Raw genomic sequence first — 18,348 nt, 5'->3', positions numbered from 1 at the left:
GATGGCTCAGTGGGTAAGAGCACCCGACTGCTCTTCCGAAGGTCCAGAGTTCAAATCCCAGCAACCACATGGTGGCTCACAACCATCTATAATGAGATCTGACGCCCTCTTCTGGTCTGTCTTAAGACAGCTACAGTGTACTTACATATAATAATAAATAAATAAATCTTTTAAAAAAATAAATAATTACTCATAGTTATTCCATGCCACCAGCTATGTACTGATTACCTCCTCTATCCAGTTGTCATCATTAAAAACAAAGGAAACATAAAAGACCAATTTGAATGTACAAGTGATGTTATCTCCTTTGAAGTGAGATGACAATTAGTGGTGAAGAAACTGAGAGAATAATGGGAAGAGAATGAGCCAATTTGTGTGTTTATGTTGTGATATATATATATATATATATATATATATATATATATAGAGAGAGAGAGAGAGAGAGAGAGAAATGATAGATAGATAGATAGATAGATAGATAGATAGATAGATAGCATCTGTTTTCTGAGATCCATCAGAGCAAGTTTCAGGCTAACATGGTAGAACCAGAATCAATATGAAGGCTTAAGCATTGAAGTGGGGGCTGCATCTGCTTGAAGATGGGGATTTGCTTGGCCCTGGTGTAAGATTTGGATAATAGATGCACAGCTGGGGGGTTGTATATTTGGGGACATTACATTCTGTGCCTTGGGAAGACAGAGAAGCCAGATGGCAAAGGCAAGGATATTGAAGTCTAAAAGACTCCAAAAGATCAAACAAGGCTACAAGCTATCACAGAAGCAAGTTACTTATCCTCTGTAAACGTGCAGCTTTTTCATCTTAAAGATAATCAGGACCATGGTAGAACCTACCTCATTTTGTAAGATTAAATAAGGTAAATTTCCATCAGGCTCTTAACAGCAGTTGACACAAAACATTACCCAAGCAGTAGCTACTCTTGATTGATCACTATCATTTTATTCTCAAGAACAAACCATCTGGGTGGTCTATAATGTATTACAAAGGAGATGGTCTAGACAGATTCACCAATTAGAAGGCAATTAAAATAATGAGGATCTAGTTAGGCAGCAACCACTTCAAGAGGGAAAATAAAGGACAGACTCACAGCAGTTGGAACTCTGGGATTTCAAAGAGAAAAATAAATGAAGCTGATACTGAAAGTTGGGTGAAAAAGGAAGTTGAGTTTGAGGTAGACCCCATTGGTCACCAGGCATTGAAAGACAAAGAAAGACCCCATCCAGAACTGGAAGGTTGTCTGGCAGTTTAAGTTGCAGATATTTTGCTGCAGACATTACAGAATGTGTCCTCCTTTCCTTGAAGTTCAAGCATCCATCTGGATAGAAAGGAAGAAGAGCAAACCCACAAAGGGATGCCCAATCACAACCTCGACTTTCCAGCAGACAAGGGGATCTATGAGCCTGGATCTTTCCTCTCCAGGTCTTCTCAGTTTTCCATAGTAATTCTGTAAATAAGAGCCAGTTGTCAGAGCTTTTCTGTGCCTCAGTACTCTTAGGGCAATGCTCAAAGTCCTTTTAGAATAGTTATGAAATTCAATTTACCCTATGAGCCCTGTCATAATAAAAAAATGTTTAACATACTGAGTTCCCTGTCATGTCTTTGTTTTGGTAATGCAACTGAAGCAATAATAGCCTTCATCTCAGTTGGGAACACATTGACCAAGTAAATGTGTAGAAAACCTTAGGTTTAAGTCTTATAGCTACAGTTGTCAGGTTTATTTTGTTTGCTTGTTTTCTTTCCTTTTCTTTTCTTTTCCTTTCCTTTCTTTTTTTTTTTAACATTTCTTTTCATGGTATTTGGAGCTTGAAGATGCAAGTTTGATAAAAAAGGAAATTCTGGACTGTGTCTATTTAAGATTGTCAAAGATAATGCTTGGCAGAACAGCTTATCTGCCCACTGCTGGCAAAAAATGCTGCAAATTATTCAGACAACAGCAGAAGCCATCAGGGTTCCTTGATAGCAAGTGACAGACAAAGTGGTATTGATTAGCTCCCTAAGGAATGCTTTTTAAAGTAGGTGGAACCAATATCTGCTATCTGTTAGGAATGTGGTTAGAGTCTGTGAGAACTAATGAACATGGCGAGACACAGAGAGAATAGCACCAAAAATGCAATGTGAACAGAAAGTAAGAGAATAACTTCCCTCTGTTCCCCAAGTATTCTAATGTCTGAGATAGTTTAACCTGAGACACGGATGCTCATAAACAGTGACATTTTCCCTCTTCCCTTCTCCCTGAAGAGCAGCCTAAAGACAATCCTGGCTTTTCAGCCAAGTTCTGCTCAGCATTTCCTCTCTCCTGGGCACTTGGCCACATAAGGGGAGTGTAGTGTAGAGGAAAGAAAGCAAAGGCCAGAGACTCCAAAACATGGCTAGAGGGTTTGTTTAGGGTTAAGAATATTAGCATCAACCTGACTGGTCTGATTTTTCTTCATATTTTCTGGTGTCATGCAGCTCCCGGTGTTTGATGCTAAACTCCTAAGAGCAGTGATGGGGACCTGCACTGAGCCTGAGAGATGGAGGGATTTGAAGGTCATCTGCTAATTCCTCTGAGTGGCAGGCTGCTTGCTGCTGCCATTCCTACAGGCCATTCATCAGTTTCTTTTAAAGTTGGGATGTTGTTTCCAATGGTGGAGAAAAGGAGCATAAGGCCTCCATGCACAGACCTACCAAAGACTTGTGGTCACCCCCACTTTCTCTGCTGTAATTGGACTTAGAAAGCAGGTGGCCAGCGCTGAATCACAGAAGAAATGTCTTTTAGAGGAGAAACAAAATTCCCTGCATACAGACATTCTAGAATTCTAGATGTAAATGAAATAAGACCCTGGAGGAGAATTCTGCCTTGGCAAGGTGGTTGAGGTTACTTAAAACTTTACTTTTTTTTCCCTCCTTTCCCCTCAACCTAAATTGTTCAGAAAAATTTCCTCTCAGCCCACAAGACTACAAGTCATAAAGTGTACAGTGCTCATTCACATGTGAGGGCACCTCCATTCCGTGATGGAGAAATGCTGAGACTACAGGAACAGTCTCAGGTTTGTTTTACTTCATAGTAAGTAACAAGACATGAGTATACCATCGGAGAGGTAGAGGGGATCTCATGGTGTGTTTTCTTAACTCCCCATTTTGTCAAAGGCAGAAGTGAAGAGGTATATTCACTAGCACATGGCAACAAGAAATGTAAATTCAGAAATTATTTTTCAATGCTAGTCCATGTCCCTCTAAACTCCCCATTCTTGATGTTTCGGTTTTTATCCAGACTCACATAGACTCAGCTTTTAGGCCATATCCTTTTTTGAACTCAGGGCCTTGTGCATGCTGAGCAGGCATTCTGTCTCTGAGCCCCAGTCCTAGTCCCCGGGGCATCCCTCCCATCATCTAATATGTTTAGTAAGATGGCACTGAGTGAAAAAAGGATGGATAGCTTCCTGAATAGAGCGGAAATAAACTGGAGACTTGTGTAGTTGTTATCAGTATTTTGTCCTTTACGATATTAATATAGTTTCCTAGTTCAGTTTGTCTACACAGAAATCCAAAGGGGTAAACGCATTGTCTGTCCATGGACACTTTGATTCACAGCTTCTATTTGTCTTTGTTTTAAGGAAAGAAATTGGAGCATCAGGACCACCCTTCCCTAGGCTCACACGACCTGGTTACAGAAGAAGGGAATTTCTGGCCCATCTAAAGTAGAATGACATTCTCAAATATGATGTGCCTTGGCATGTGTCTTTTCTCTTTTTCTCAACTCTCTTCTCCATATTTTCTCCTTTTAACATCACAATATACATAGGCAACTTAATATTTAGTTAAAATTGCTTCAACCCTTGCCATCTACATGCAATCCCTTCCACTGCCTAAGGATCTGGGGGGTGGGGTGGTATGGAGAGATGGGCAAGCTTAATGTTTCTCCTAGGTTCTCTGGTTTCAGCTTTCTTTGCATGCTAGTTATGATCTTGATGATGCTATTACTTTCTGCACATGGAACTTGACAACTCATAGGTTCTCTTCCTATATTTCTCTGTGGAGTCAAGGTTGGATATGGCACACTACTCTCGAAACCCACTGTCTTAAAGCACAGCAAATATCTGTGGCTTTATTCATTTCTGGACATGGAGAATTTGGATGTTACTCATCCAATGACTTCTGACCCAAGGTTTCTCAGGAAAACTTGGGAGTGTCTCAGAAACCTGACCCTTGATACACACACACACACACACACACACACACACACACACACACTCAGGACTTTTAAGACTGAATGGAAGCTGGGCATGGTAGAGCACACCTTTAGTCACAAGACTCAGAAGACAACAGCAGGTCAATTTCTGTAAGTTCAAGGCCAGTCTACTCTACAAAGTGAGTTTTAAGACAGAGAACAACAACAAAACAAAACAAAATAAACACCAAAAGACTAAATGGGGTACATATGAAAGCTTTGAAATACTTAAGTGGAGAAAACCTCATGGAAATGTGGATTTCTGTCTTTCACAATTCCACAGCATGTGCCTATTTAGGTAGGCAGTTTAGATGGTTAGATGTGAGTGAACGAAGAAATGTAACTTTCATAACAATGAGGCTTCAATTTTTAGATTCTAATTTCAGAAATTAACATTTGAGAAAAAAATGTAGAATCTTAGATATTTTTTCCTATTTGTACTGCGGATTCAACATTTGGTAAATTTTCAATATTATGATCTCTAAAGACCAGCCTAGATTAATGGATAGAAAGATTCGTAAATCTTTAAACTATATGAAAGAAAGATGCTATAAGGATGTAGTTGTAGCTGCAATGAGATTGTGAATAGTTTGAAGAATATAATAAATATAATTAGCATAAATCATAGCTAACCAGTAAGAAATAAAAATTTGAACATTAAAAAATATGTTTGTGTTGCCTAAGTATCTTTTATGACTCTCAAATTTTGAAACATGGAGGTTTTGTGTATAATTATTTTTGTTTCAAATAGTTTGAACATTTAAAAAATATATTTTGGCTAGAGATCATTCACACACATTTTTAAGCTCATAAAAATAACTGATTTTCATTCAGCATGTTTTGATATTTTTCAAGTTTGAAAGCATAGTTTCTGTTTTGACTGCTGTAGCAACATACCATAACTTGGGGAGAGTAGGAGAATTGTAAGAAGTCCCAGTTACAAGAGCAACAAAAGCCCTCAAATAAGTCTCCTACATTTCTGGATTCTGTAAAGTCAAACCTAAGGACAGCAGCAAGTATGGGCTCTGGTTAGATATGGAGCTACAGTTGCCAAGTATTTACTTTTTCTCACAAGCTAGACAGAAAGGAAGGGAATGTTTCTCTGTGTAGTCCTGGCTGTCCTGGAACTCACTCTGTAGACCAGGCTGGCTTTGAACTCAGAAATCTGCCTGCTTCTGCTTCTGCCTCCCAAGTGCTGGGATTAAAGACATGCACCACTACCACCTGTCTGGGACCCTAGTCTTATTAATTATCCATCCTTCACTATCCTTATGATTAGAACTCAGTTGAGTTATAGAGACAATCATCCAGACCATGACAACATTAGTTTGTAACATTAACTTTCCACCTCCTAGCCATACTGCTATTTCTACAGTGATTTTTATATACCATTTTACAGGGAGCTTCAAGTCAAATAGGCTGAAGAAGTAAGGAGGAAAAAGTGAACTGGGTTATCCATGTCTCAAGGGTACAAAGAAATAGAACAACCATCTCTGACCTCCCTTCTTTCTGAGGAAGTCAAGGAGGTCATTGTACTTCTGGTTTAACATAAAGCAGGTTCTTTACAAAATACATCCATATAACAGTGTGACATGCTTTGTTTGCCCACAGGACTCAATTACTGGAATTGTCAACTCTTTCAACCTGTTTTTCCCATCCACTATGAGCAGACCAACTCTGATGCCCACCTGTGTGGCTTTCTGTAGCATTCTCTTCCTCACCTTGGCTACAGGATGCCAAGCTTTCCCAAAGGTGGAAAGGAGGGAGACNGCACAAGAATATGCAGAGAAAGAGCAGTCCCAGAAGATGAACACAGATGACCAAGAAAACATCTCCTTTGCTCCAAAGTACATGCTGCAGCAGATGTCCTCTGAAGCTCCAATGGTACTATCTGAAGGACCTTCAGTGATACCATTACATAAAGTATTCTCAGTCAACAAAGAGAGCCATCTTCCAGNAGCTGGGCTTCTGCATCCTACCAGCCCTGGTGTTTACTCTTCCAGTGAGCTTGTGGTCTCAGCCAGTGAACAAGAGCATGGCCCCAGCCAGCTTGAAAGAATGTCTACTGAGCACAGCCTTTCCAAGGCCATGTTAACTGCTGCTGTATCTTCACCTGCCTCTCTGAATCCTGACCAGGAGGGACCCTATAACAGTTTGAGTACCCAGCCTATTGTAGAAGCAGTCACAGATGTAACACATGGTTCTGTGGATTATTTAGATAACCAGTTATTTGCAGCTAAAAGTCAGGAAACATTTAGCTTAGGAAATTCACCTTCTTTCTCTATAAATACCAAAGAACCTGAGATAATCAAAGCAGATGCAACCATGGGAACTACTGTCTTTCCTGGTGTTGATTCTACAAGAGACAAGGAGCCTGACAGGGAGAGACCCTCAGAGATGGCAGCTGATGATGGCCAGAGCACTACCACCAAGTATTTGGTGACAGTCCCCAATAATGTCCTGACTATTGAATCAACAGCCGGCAGTATTTTGGAGGACACTAAGGTCACAGTGAGTGTCAGCACAGCTGGCCCAGTCTCTTCTGTCTTCAGTGAGGAGTGGGATGACACCAAATTTGAGAGCATAAGTCGGGGGAGGCCCCCAGAGCCAGGAGACAATGCAGAGACTCAAGTGAGAACAAAACCTCCACATGAGACCTATGAGAACTTTGAGGGGACTGAGGAGAGCCCCACTTCCACAGCAGTTTTAAAGGTGGCTCCAGGGCTCCTGGGAGGAGAACCAGCCTTGGGAACAGCCCTGGTGACTGCATTGGGGGATGAGAGGTCACCAGTCTTGACCCATCAGATTTCCTTCACTCCCATGAGTCTGGCAGAAGACCCTGAAGTTTCCACCATGAAGCTGTTTCCAAGTGCAGGAGGCTTCAGAGCCTCTACCCAGGGGGACAGGACCCAGCTCTCCTCAGAGACTGCAGTTTCTACCTCTCAAAATGAGTCTGTGCCACAGCAGGAAGCAGGAAATGTGTTAAAAGGTAAGGAAAAAAACCTAAAGAATTAAAATAACAAAACATCCCCAAGCTTTGTTTAATTTGAAAATTTTCAATTTGGGTATTTCTAAAATTTTATTCATATTTGAAAATTTTTGAGATGGGATCTTTAAAGGTTTCTTTGAATTCACGGTGTTTCTGCTTTTGCCCCTGACTACTAGGACTGTTGTTTATTTTGTTTGTTTACTTTAGCACCCAGACAGGATCTCACTGCATGTCCTGGTTTGCCTTGAACTTAAAATGTCCAGTTGGCCTGAAGTTTATAGTTATCCTCCTGCCTCTGCTTCCTGAGTGGTAGTATCAAATATGTATGCTGCCATGTTTGCCTTTGGGTTGTTTGTTTATTTTCTTTTGGGTTTTAGATTTTTATTTAGTTTTATTTTATGCTCATTGGTGTTTTGACTACATGCATGGCTTAGTGAGGGTGTTGGATCCCCTTGAAGAGGTGTTATAGACATTGTGAGCTGCCATGTGGATACTGGGATTTGAACCTGGGTCCTCTATAAGAGCAGCCAGTATTTTTAACAACTGAGCCATCTCTTTAAACCCTGGTTTTACCTGTTAATGGTGACTTAGAAATAGTTACTCACTTTTTAACTGAAGACAGAAGTATTCAAATAATCTTATATTTTCCATTAAAATCATACTCTGTATATAAGTCAAGGTCCTCACCTTTGGACAGAAGTGGTAATTAATTATCCCACTCTAAACTCCCCAGCAGGTGTGCATGCCTCCTCTACACTCACCCAAATTATTTGGATTCAAGAATGAAAGACACACACACATGCAGCCTTATTTTTAATATGCCCGAAGCAGCTCAGCAGCTGGGCCACTTCCAAACCTTCCCACAGCTAACACACTCTCCCCTCTGCTATTTCTGAATTATTACTTACTAAAACCTATTTTTCCATCCTGGCTGCCACAGACTCTGGCCTGCTGCCCTTGTGGGCCACAACCCCAGACTCTTACATCTTGGCAATGTCTCTGTCCCTTTCCTACACTCCTCAGGCCTGGACCTTCTCCCTGAAATGGTAAGCTTCTCTCCCTCCCCTGGACCCTCAAAGTCCTGCCTCTGCCTCCTTGCTCAACCACTGGCCACTGGCAACTTTATTTACCAATTAGAACGAGCTTGGGGCACACATAGACATGCAACTTCTTGTGCAATTTGGGAAGTCAATTAACATAAGCAATAAACCAGTCCACAATGAACTGTTTAGCACAGACCCACTCCTCCTTAGAACATGTAGCAATATGTAAAGATGCTTTCAGTTCCTTTGCTTGAAACTTCCTGCTGACTTCTCCTGGGTAGGGACCAGGGATGCTTTAGAACGTTCTCCATCTGCTGGACAGCTTCCAGAAGCATTAACCTCAACCAATATGTCAGTAGCATGTAACTAATGTAGTTTAATATTTTCCAAAATTTTTGTCGTGAAAATATATAAAAACCTGTGAAAATATGAAAGAAGAAGAACTATTTATATCTTAAATAGTTTAATAACAATATTTGATACTTATTTGGACATCATTGAGAATTATGTGAACATTTTTTTTTATATTTCTCAACAAAAATAATTAGGTAACTATTTACCCAGTAATACTAACCACTTTGATCCTCTGAGCTTATAAACCCAAAATTAAATTGTCTAGAAATAATAGGGAAAGAAATTAAAAATCACCAGTAGACTTCATTCCTTTAACACATGTGGAGGGTTAATTAAGAGCACACTCCACACTGTTTATCTTGTCTGTCCATCCCAGAAGCTAGGTGAGCAGTGGTTGGTAATTGTAATTATTGTTTTTTTTTTTTTTTTTTTTATGCCAACTAAACTTAGTGAAATGGCTATGCAAATGCTATGCAAATGAGAACATTAATATGCAAAAGCTCTTCTGAAAGATTTTAGTATAATTTAGTTATGTATACTTTATTTCTTAACAGACTGATTGAGTTAGTATTCAAATATGTCTGAAAAACTCAGGAGTCATCTTCCTATTTTGTTTCAATTTTATTCTAGGTTTTTTTGTTTGTTTATTTGTTTTTACACTAACTTCTTTATTTCTGTCTTAGATTGTTCTACAACTTCCCTGAGCAGCAATAGTAACATTGTTTACTGGTCCATGATTCCCAAGGTCTCTTTGTTGTTCTAGTCTTTGAAAGAGCTGGCTGCCCCTTTTCTGTTTATAACTTCATAGTGAATTTAATATATAGGATTTGGTCTACTTTAAAATGTTTCCCTCCTTTTCAGACATCACTCAAGAGATAAAAATGGCTACTCAAGCAATGAACACTATATTACCTGTGGTGACACAAGAGCATATGGCTACCATCGAGGTTCCCAGAGGCAGTGGGGAGCCTGAAGAGGGCATGCCATCCCTCTCTCCTGTGCCTGCTGAAGTGGGTGATGCTGAGCTGTCCAGAAGATGGGAGTCTCTGGCCACTCCAGCCTCCACCACTGTTGTCCCTTTGTCTCTCAAACTTACCTCTTCCGTGGAAGGTCAGTAGGGGAATGTGGGCTCAGTGTTTGAGGGAGCAGTGTGCATCTTTACTGTTAACTACTGGGATGAGAGAGGCAGCTGGCCCTTTCACCAGCACACACATGTTCCCTACCTGGAAAGATGGTCAGCTCTCTTTGCTTGTAGAAATGTGCTATACTATCAACCTATAAGGCAGACTTCTCTCCTGGGTCCCAAGTCTAAGCCTCCTGAGGGCTCCCACCTAAGAGCCAGGGTTGGGTAAATATAAAAATAGCGAGGACCTCGGTTCACCTTTGTCCCTGTTTAAGACTGGGGCACCAGGTAAGCTTCTGAACATTTATAAACCTCTTTTCATTTCCAATAATATCTACTTATTGCTGGTATATATACACATATATGTAATACATATTTATATTAAATTATATTATATATTTCTAGTGTATATATTTATTTTTACAATATATATAAAGAAATGGAGAATAATATGTATATATTTGTTTGTTTCTCTGTTTCTTCCAAGTAAGCATGACTTTTATGCACTCATTGAGATACTTGGACCAATATAATAAATACTTTTCAGTCCAGTCCCCTAATTCTTCTAAAACAAAACAAAACACTGCAACACAAAACTCAACTCTGGAGTCTTGATCATAACCTTCATGAACTCTGGCGATACTTGCCTTCAGTGGTAACTTGCTTTCTCCTCGTAACCAGCATTATCAATTATCTTTTCATAATTTACCTCAGTTCACACCACTTCCTGGTTTCTCATATCTGAATTCACTACTATAAGAATACATTTTAAATTTTTGTGGTTTTGACTTTCTAAGAGAAATCCTATACTACAGATGAAGTTTTTGGAACTTAACATTTTCACTTATTGTTCTAGCAGGCAAATGACTTGTAGGTTTTTTTGTTGTTGTTGTTGTTCTGACCATTGTATCATACTCCGTTATGAAAACACATCTCATTATTTATAGTTTCTTCATCCACATTCCTTCTGTCTGCATTTGGGCCATTTCTGGGTATAGGTGTTGTGAATACTGCTATTATGACCACTCTTCTGCATGTACATTGGGCATGTAAAGGAATTTCTCCTAGGTAGTGAGTTGCTGGCCATAGGATGTATGAGTGTTTGGCATTAAGAGCCAATGTCTCTTTTTCATCATGACTGTTGCAGCAATTTATTCACCCATAAGGAGTACAATGGGGCTCAGTAGCTGTATATTATGGGAAATATATATTCCCTCTGACTTTACAACCAAAGAGATTCTGATTCATAAAGTTGGCAGTGAGTGAAATCTGTCTGGAAACATTGTGATGATTCAAGCTACTATTGTAGATTCTTTTGATGTGGGAAGAAACTTGGGGATCATTTGCATTCCTTGAACTAGAGTCTACTTTAGATACAGATCTAGGCAGAGACTCTTCCACTTGATTTTTGTGAAGCATATTTGGTCTATCCAAAGTATTCCCTAGTATTTAATTTAAAACATTTTTATTCAATTGTCTGCCTTTGGAACCCCATACAAAATTCTGTATCATCTATTATATTGTCAGTAGAGTAAGTGGGAGATTAAAGTTTAAAGCAAGGTTATGATTTGAGGCATTACCTTTTCAGGATGATAAAATGTTTTCTATGTGTAGCTAGGTTGATGTAAGAAGAAGACATTGTAATTTAAGTTACAGTTGAGTACAGAGTCTATTGTGCTTCTGGTTTCTTGCCTTTCAAAGCTAATGCTAACAGTTTCTGTGTTGACTATATTATGGGTCAATCCCTGTCGCTTGTGTTTGGCAGATCTCATGGACACAATCACTGGAGCAAGTGAAGAATTCATACCAGTTTTGGGCTCTCCAGTGGCACCCCCTGCAATGACTGTGGAGGCTCCCACAATTTCTTCAGCACTCCCTTCTGAGGGAAGAACAAGTCCATCTATCGGCCGCCCAAATACAGCTGCTTCCTATGGCCTAGAACAACTTGAATCTGAAGGTATTCTTGTCTCTGCCCACACATTTGAGAAACAACTAAGTTGGTGTGTGAGAAAGTCCCTGGGTAAACTGGCCTAGGAAAGTATACTACACCATTGATTTTCCGTGGCCTGTGAACTAAGAATAGTTTCTGCATTTTCAAATTGCTTAACAAGCATACAAGTGCAATATTTTGGACATGCACTAGTTCTATAAACTTCAAGTGTCAGTGTTCATGAGTAAAGCCGTATTGCAGTCCAGGTGCACACCTCATTTGCATGAGGATGATGGCTGCTTTGGGGCCATAGCTCAAAACTGGGATGGTTGGTAGCAAAGACTAAATGTCCTGAATAGCTCAGAGTATTTATAATATTGTCCTTTAAGGAACATGTTAACAGTCCCTAGCATGCAAATACACATGTGTATGCATGTAGGTAGGTATGTGGGTATATATGGATGTATGTGATCATCTACTGCAGCTGAACATTAGGCTCAACTTGGAGAGCTTCCAATGAATCCCAGTATATTACACACACACACACACACACACACACACACACACCATGATGTGTGACCTTAACTGCAGGTAAACACTGGACTCCCAGACTCCTCCTAAAGAGCTTTTTACAAAAACCATCTGCCTGAGGTCTCTCCCTGGGATTCCAGTTAAATTTACATAGGCAGAATTTGTGACTAACGTTCAAAATGAGTGTCTTCGTTGGTTTCATTATGCAGGCAGGATGAGAATAGTGGGTTTAAACGGAGGAGCTGCACTTTTTAACTGAATTTTTTTCTTTTATGAAGCTTTAAATGTTTACTGTGTTTTTATAGCATCACCGTCAGTGCTGGGTTATTCTCTTAGTAACATCGGTGAGTTACTGTCTAGGTATAGACAGTCTCTTTATTACTTAAGGCTGAGAAATTCACGGCAAAGTGTACTATCTGAGGCATTGGCTTCAGCCATGAAAAGTGTCACTGGGGCATAGCTGCGCATCAACAAGCAATAAGACAGTAGTGAGGTCCCACAATCATATGACTCCATGAGTCAGCACCCTGAAAGGTGAGGAGTGTCACATTGTGGATGCAAGTAATTGAATCTAGTTATGCTAACCCAGACCACAGGGAGGCTCCTAGGCAGTCAGCCATGTCCTAGGAGAGAGGACAGAGAATGCTTTGGGATTCTGTTTTCTCTACTGCAGGGAAGAGGTTCAGCAGGATGCATAGGAGAGGCTTTTCCTCCCAAAGATTCATTTTATATTTTAAGATTCTCTGGAACTACAGTCATAGGAAGTTTCCATGGGTGCTGGACATCAAACTTAGATCCTCTGCAGAATAATGCACACCCCTAACCACTGAGCCATCTCTCCAGCCTGTCTTATAGCCTTCCAGAGTGGCCTTTATAATCTGCTCACTAAGAAACATAGCACATGAAGAGAGACTTGGAGAATTTCACAGACGAATGCTAACTTAAAAAGCAGGTCAATACGGTCCGAGAGGTCATCATCCCTCTCTCGTCCCTTGAAGACAGATACCACGTGACTTTGAGCCCATAGCCTCATGTTTCCAGTTCCCTTGAATGCTACCTGTAAAAAAATCAGGTTTCCTTAAATTGACTTGAAATATAGATGGCAGCTCTGCTTGGCAAGACTCATTAAATCAAAGGAAAAGAATGTACTTGTGAATAGTCTATACTAGTAAAACTGTAGTAATTTTCTAAATTTAGTAGACGATGACAGTTGTGTTAAAATATGTGAGAAATTTTCTGATGTGCCTAAAGATATCCTGGGGTTTGAGATCTTTTCTTCCACACAATTCAGTATCAGTTTCTTCCTTTTTTTTATTTTAAGAATATATTTTGTCAGGTTTTGAACTGAATTATGCTTCTTGCCAAGGTTTCGGAAAGACATTTTTGGTTAAAAACCATTCTTTCTGTTACATTATTGCGCTTAAGATAAGGTCTAGAATTAGATTAGCATGTAATTTTTCCTAAAGACCGAGGTGCAGAATTTATCTTTAATTACTATGTATTAAAAATGTCACAAATTTATGCTGGCATTTAAATCTTGGAAAGATGAAAGCACCATGTGTATTTAAATGGATGAACCTATCAAATTCTTGGATATATTAGGGGCCTTCATTTTTTAACCTGTGTTTCTCTGCCTTGCCTAGGAATGTAAACATAGTATGAGATGTTGCCTAGGAAAGCATTTCAATTTTGCCACAGAATTACAACCAGAACAAAATAATTTATTCCAAAATAACTTATTAGTTGTAGTACATTTTCTTTAATTGCCTTTAAGGCTGTTTTGTTTTAGAGACTGGGTATTACTATGTAATTCACAGTGACTTGGACCTAGCCATAGAATGAGTTTGAGGCCAGGCCTGGACACATCAGACCCTGTCAAACACACAAACTTGTGTGTTTATTTGTTTATACACTTAATCTCCTATGGCATAAGAACAGTTCTCAACCTGTAGGTTATGACCTCTTTAGAGGGGGTTTGAATGACCCTTCTACAGGGTCCATCAAAGACCATCAAAAACACAGAGATTTACCTTACCTTATTATTCATAACAGTAGCAAAATTACAGTTATAAAGTAGCAAGGAAAATAATCTTATGGTTGGGGTCACCACAGCATGAGAAACTATTAAGGAATGTAGCATTAGGAAGTTTGAGAACCACTGTAGTAAAGGATATCTGTTTGTTTTACACAATTTAAAATTGTGTGTTTTGTTTATTTCTGAGGAAAAGTAAATTAATCTATGCTAAAAATCTACAATACTGTAGGGAGTAGGACAGTGCTTGAATACCTCAACACTTAGAAACTGAAGATGTCGCTTGATGGTAGGGTGTTTGCCTAGTACGTGCAAGTCCTCGAGTTCAGTCCCAAGACTATGCCTTATCCCGGACAATTCCCAGTTCCTCATTGTTTCAAATGGCCCACTGCATACAGATTTTTGTTAATCTAACAAATAAACAAGAATTCTGTATTAAATTCAGAAATAATAGAACTATAGTTTGATTTGCTGGAGGATTACTTTTTATGTGTATTTTATTTTAATAATTATAAATTATTTATATACAGCATAAAAACATGGTGAAGCATATGTTTCTCTCTACATGTGACATAAGAATTTCAGGAGAAAGTAAGATTTTTGTTTTGTTCAGTTTTGCTTTGCTTTGTTTGAGACAATTTTTCACTTTGTATCCCTGGCTAGTCTGCAACTCTGTATGTAGACCAGGCTGGCTTTGAACTCACAGAGATCTACTGGCTTCTGCCTCCCATGAGCTGGGACAGAAAGTTGTTTTTTGAAAGGATACACTTTTTTGTGCAACTGAGGTGATAGTTTTGGCAATATGATAGTCTTCTTGCAGTTGACACTAAAGTCAAAAAGCCTTGCCATTTCTTATTGGTTAGTCAGAAAGCAATTCCGAGGTGTCCTAGGAGGCTTTAAAGAGCAAGTTCTCAGATACTGCTTTTGAAAGCTCCTCTGAGGATACTGCTTGTTTGATATAAAATATTACTTAATGTGAATGGGTGTTTTGCCTGCATACATGTACGGGAACTACATGGATGCCCAGTGCCCACAAAGGCCAGAAGGGCACTGGATCCCGGACACTAAGTTACACATAGTTGTGAGCTGCCATACAGACGTTGAGAATTGACCCAGGTCCTCTGTATAATCAGCAAAAGCTCTTAACCTCTGAGCCAACTCTCTAGCCTTCTATGCATCATTGGTAAGGGTCTCCTGTGACAGATTTTGAAAAATAGATTGCCAGACATTTCAGTTATTGATTGCCTCTTAGTGTGGGTCTTTTTGTTGTCTTGCCCTGAAGTCATCATGCATCATCAGGCACCTGTGCCAAGCCTCTTCTGAGCATCTATGAACTCTCTTGGGTAGAAGAGCAGATCTCTCAGCACTCAGAATGGGTATCACATGCTTGCTATAATACTCATTTGGTCAGTGGTATTTCAAAGGTGTTTTAAATTAAAATTAGAGTGCACTACTATAAAATATTCACTAATTCTGACACACACACACACACAGGCACACACATGACAGCTGATATTCATTCTACTCTTCTGACATCTTTTTTCTTACCATTGAGTATTCTTACCCACAAAATTTAGTAACATTGTTGCAGAGTTGATGCCCTCAATTGGTCTGTGGGGTGGTGTGTGTGTGTGTGTGTGTGTGTGTACAGTATGTGTGCAACTATGTAAACATGCATGTATATGTGTGCACATGTGTACTTTTCCTGCCCAGCCCAGTACTGCTCGACACACTCATCCAAAAACATGAAGGATGAAGACAGAGTTGTGTCTTGTTTATATTCAGCAGACTAACACTGTTATTTACACTTGTGATTATGAATGTGTTTGGAAAGTATTTGGTGACTCAGAGAATACCACGAAAAATTAAGGTTTGATTTAACAAAACTCGGGTTTAGTAGAAGACGTATGATCGATGTGTAAATTACACAATGCAGGGTGGAAAATGAAAGTATTAAAAACATGAACAGAGATTCAAGGTCAGGAGAAAACATTAGCTCTGGGCTACAGAGATATGAAATGGCATATATGCTCATCTTTCTGTGTATTTGGATTTACATAAATATGTTTAATTATCATTATGTTTGTTGCTAACCGAAAAGGAGATGTGACAAATCTTCAAATGTGGGGAAATATTAAATTCATGTGAAGAGATACTATATGTATAACACTAATGATAAGTTACCTTATAAACATTTGTACCCAAGCAAAATTTTCTAATTTGATACCAGGGAGATGAACTAGTCTTTAAGATTAGTTTTTTAGCTGAGTGTGGTAGCATATACCATTAATCTCAGCTCTTAAAAGGTAGAGTATGGCAAGTTAATCTCTATGAGTTTGAGGCTAGCCTGGTCCTCACTGAGTTGTAGACCAGCCAGAGTTACAAAATGAGACCCCATTTTATATAGATATAGATTGGATATAGACAGAGAGATAGAGATAGAGATAGAGATAGAGATAGAGATAGAGATAGAGATAGAGATATAGATAGATATCAGATGTGACAGAATAGGCAATAAAGAAGAGCCAGCCATGTCCTCAGTCTCAGGCCAACAAATCTTTTATTTATTAGAAGCTGTATTTTTTTTCTCTTGAGAGGGATGTTCAGGTATCAAGTAGGTTTTGTTCTAAATGACTGAGCTGGGCTCCTGCACCATAGAGAGTCTCTGAGGCAGGTGGTTCATGCACAGATTCCTAAGTGTCATGAGTTTCCTGCAGTTGAAGAAAATATGTATCTTGGAAGTATATAATAGCTTGCAAAAATTTCAAAGGTATTTTTAAAATCCTATTAGCATGTATTAATCTTAAATAATAAAGGGCTTCTTTATGATATCATGTATAGATATCAAAAGTATTTTGGATGTTTGCAGAGAAGGTATTTTTTATTTTCTTTTAAAAATATTTTAAGCTTACATTATTGTATGTGTTTGTTGTGTGTGTGTGTGTGTGTGAGTGTGTATGTGCATGCACAAAGGTTGGAGGACATCTGTAGGAGTGTGTTTGTATGTGTGTGTTTAGGTATGTATATATTCTTTTACTGAGGTAAACATGAGAATTTCATTTTGCTGAGTACAAATTATTACAAACCTGAGAGATATGTAGATGGATGTAAGGATAAGAACCCTCACTGGCAATCTGGCCGACTGTATTCATCACCTTGATGCTGCTCGGGTGTCATACTACTGTTACCTGCTTTCGTGTTACTTTTTATTTTTTAAGGCTAGGTCTCACTCTGTAGCCCCACCTATAGCACTGGAACTTACTATATAACTGAGGCTCCCATTGAACTTGTATCAGTCCCCATGTGTTAGCCTCTCAAGTTCTGAGATTATAGGCATGAGTCACCACTCTTGGATCATATTCTACTTAATGTTCATGTTCATACATTATCCTCAAAGGAAACAATCAGAAAAAAAGATGTATCTACTTAAATACTCCTATAAGTTTTAAAAATCATCACATTCGGAAACATTAAATTTGTTCTGATTTTGGTAGCTTCTGATGCTGCTTCCTAAAGTCTCCTTCTGCAGCTAAGCTACCTCTTTCTACACTGATGATAATTCCAGATAAAAGTAACCCATGGAAATATACCCTACTGAAATGCTATTAAAAACCTCCAGGATTTCATCATGATAAGTTAATTGAGGCCAAGTAGTGACCCTCATCTCCAATATACACACCGTCTCTCATCTTTCAAGGCTGAAGGACATACCCTTAACTCTGAAAAGCAGCAGTTTAATGACACTCTGATTAACTCTATTAATCATGTTAACGTCCAACCTTCAGAGAGAGAATCACATGCCCCACAGAAGCCTGCTCTAGTCATATCATTATTGCTTTGATGAAACACACAGAGCCTAAAACAGTTAGGGAAGGAAGGGCTTATTCTAACAATAGATTACCTTCTCTAACCAAATGCACTGAGGGCAGGAACTTTTTTTTTTATTTTTAATATTTTTTATTACATATTTTCCTCAATTACATTTCCAATGATATCCCAAAAGTCCCCCATAGCGCCCCCTACTTCCCTACCCACCCATTCCCATTCTTTTGGCCCTGGCATTCCCCTATATTGGGGCATATAAAGTTTGCAAGTCCAATGGGCCTCTCTTTCCAGTG

At 39.1% G+C, this 18,348-nt stretch overlaps 1 protein-coding gene across 2 annotated transcripts in view; it reads left to right on the top strand.

Moving 5' to 3' along the window:
• Armh4 (armadillo like helical domain containing 4) overlaps positions 1 to 18,348 on the top strand; it is a 102,093-nt gene that overhangs the window by 3,610 nt on the left and 80,135 nt on the right. For both annotated transcript variants that reach the window (XM_021182300.2, XM_021182299.1), the window contains exons 2-4: positions 5,840 to 7,217; positions 9,476 to 9,724; positions 11,503 to 11,694. In XM_021182300.2, coding sequence (XP_021037959.1) covers positions 5,840 to 7,217; positions 9,476 to 9,724; positions 11,503 to 11,694 — 1,819 coding nt within the window. The remainder of the gene's footprint in view (positions 1 to 5,839; positions 7,218 to 9,475; positions 9,725 to 11,502; positions 11,695 to 18,348) is intronic.

Source organism: Mus caroli, chromosome 14, assembly GCF_900094665.2.
Source record: "Mus caroli chromosome 14, CAROLI_EIJ_v1.1, whole genome shotgun sequence".
Classification (NCBI taxonomy): Eukaryota; Metazoa; Chordata; class Mammalia; order Rodentia; family Muridae; genus Mus; species Mus caroli.
This window is presented reverse-complemented; position numbering and strand designations above follow the sequence as displayed.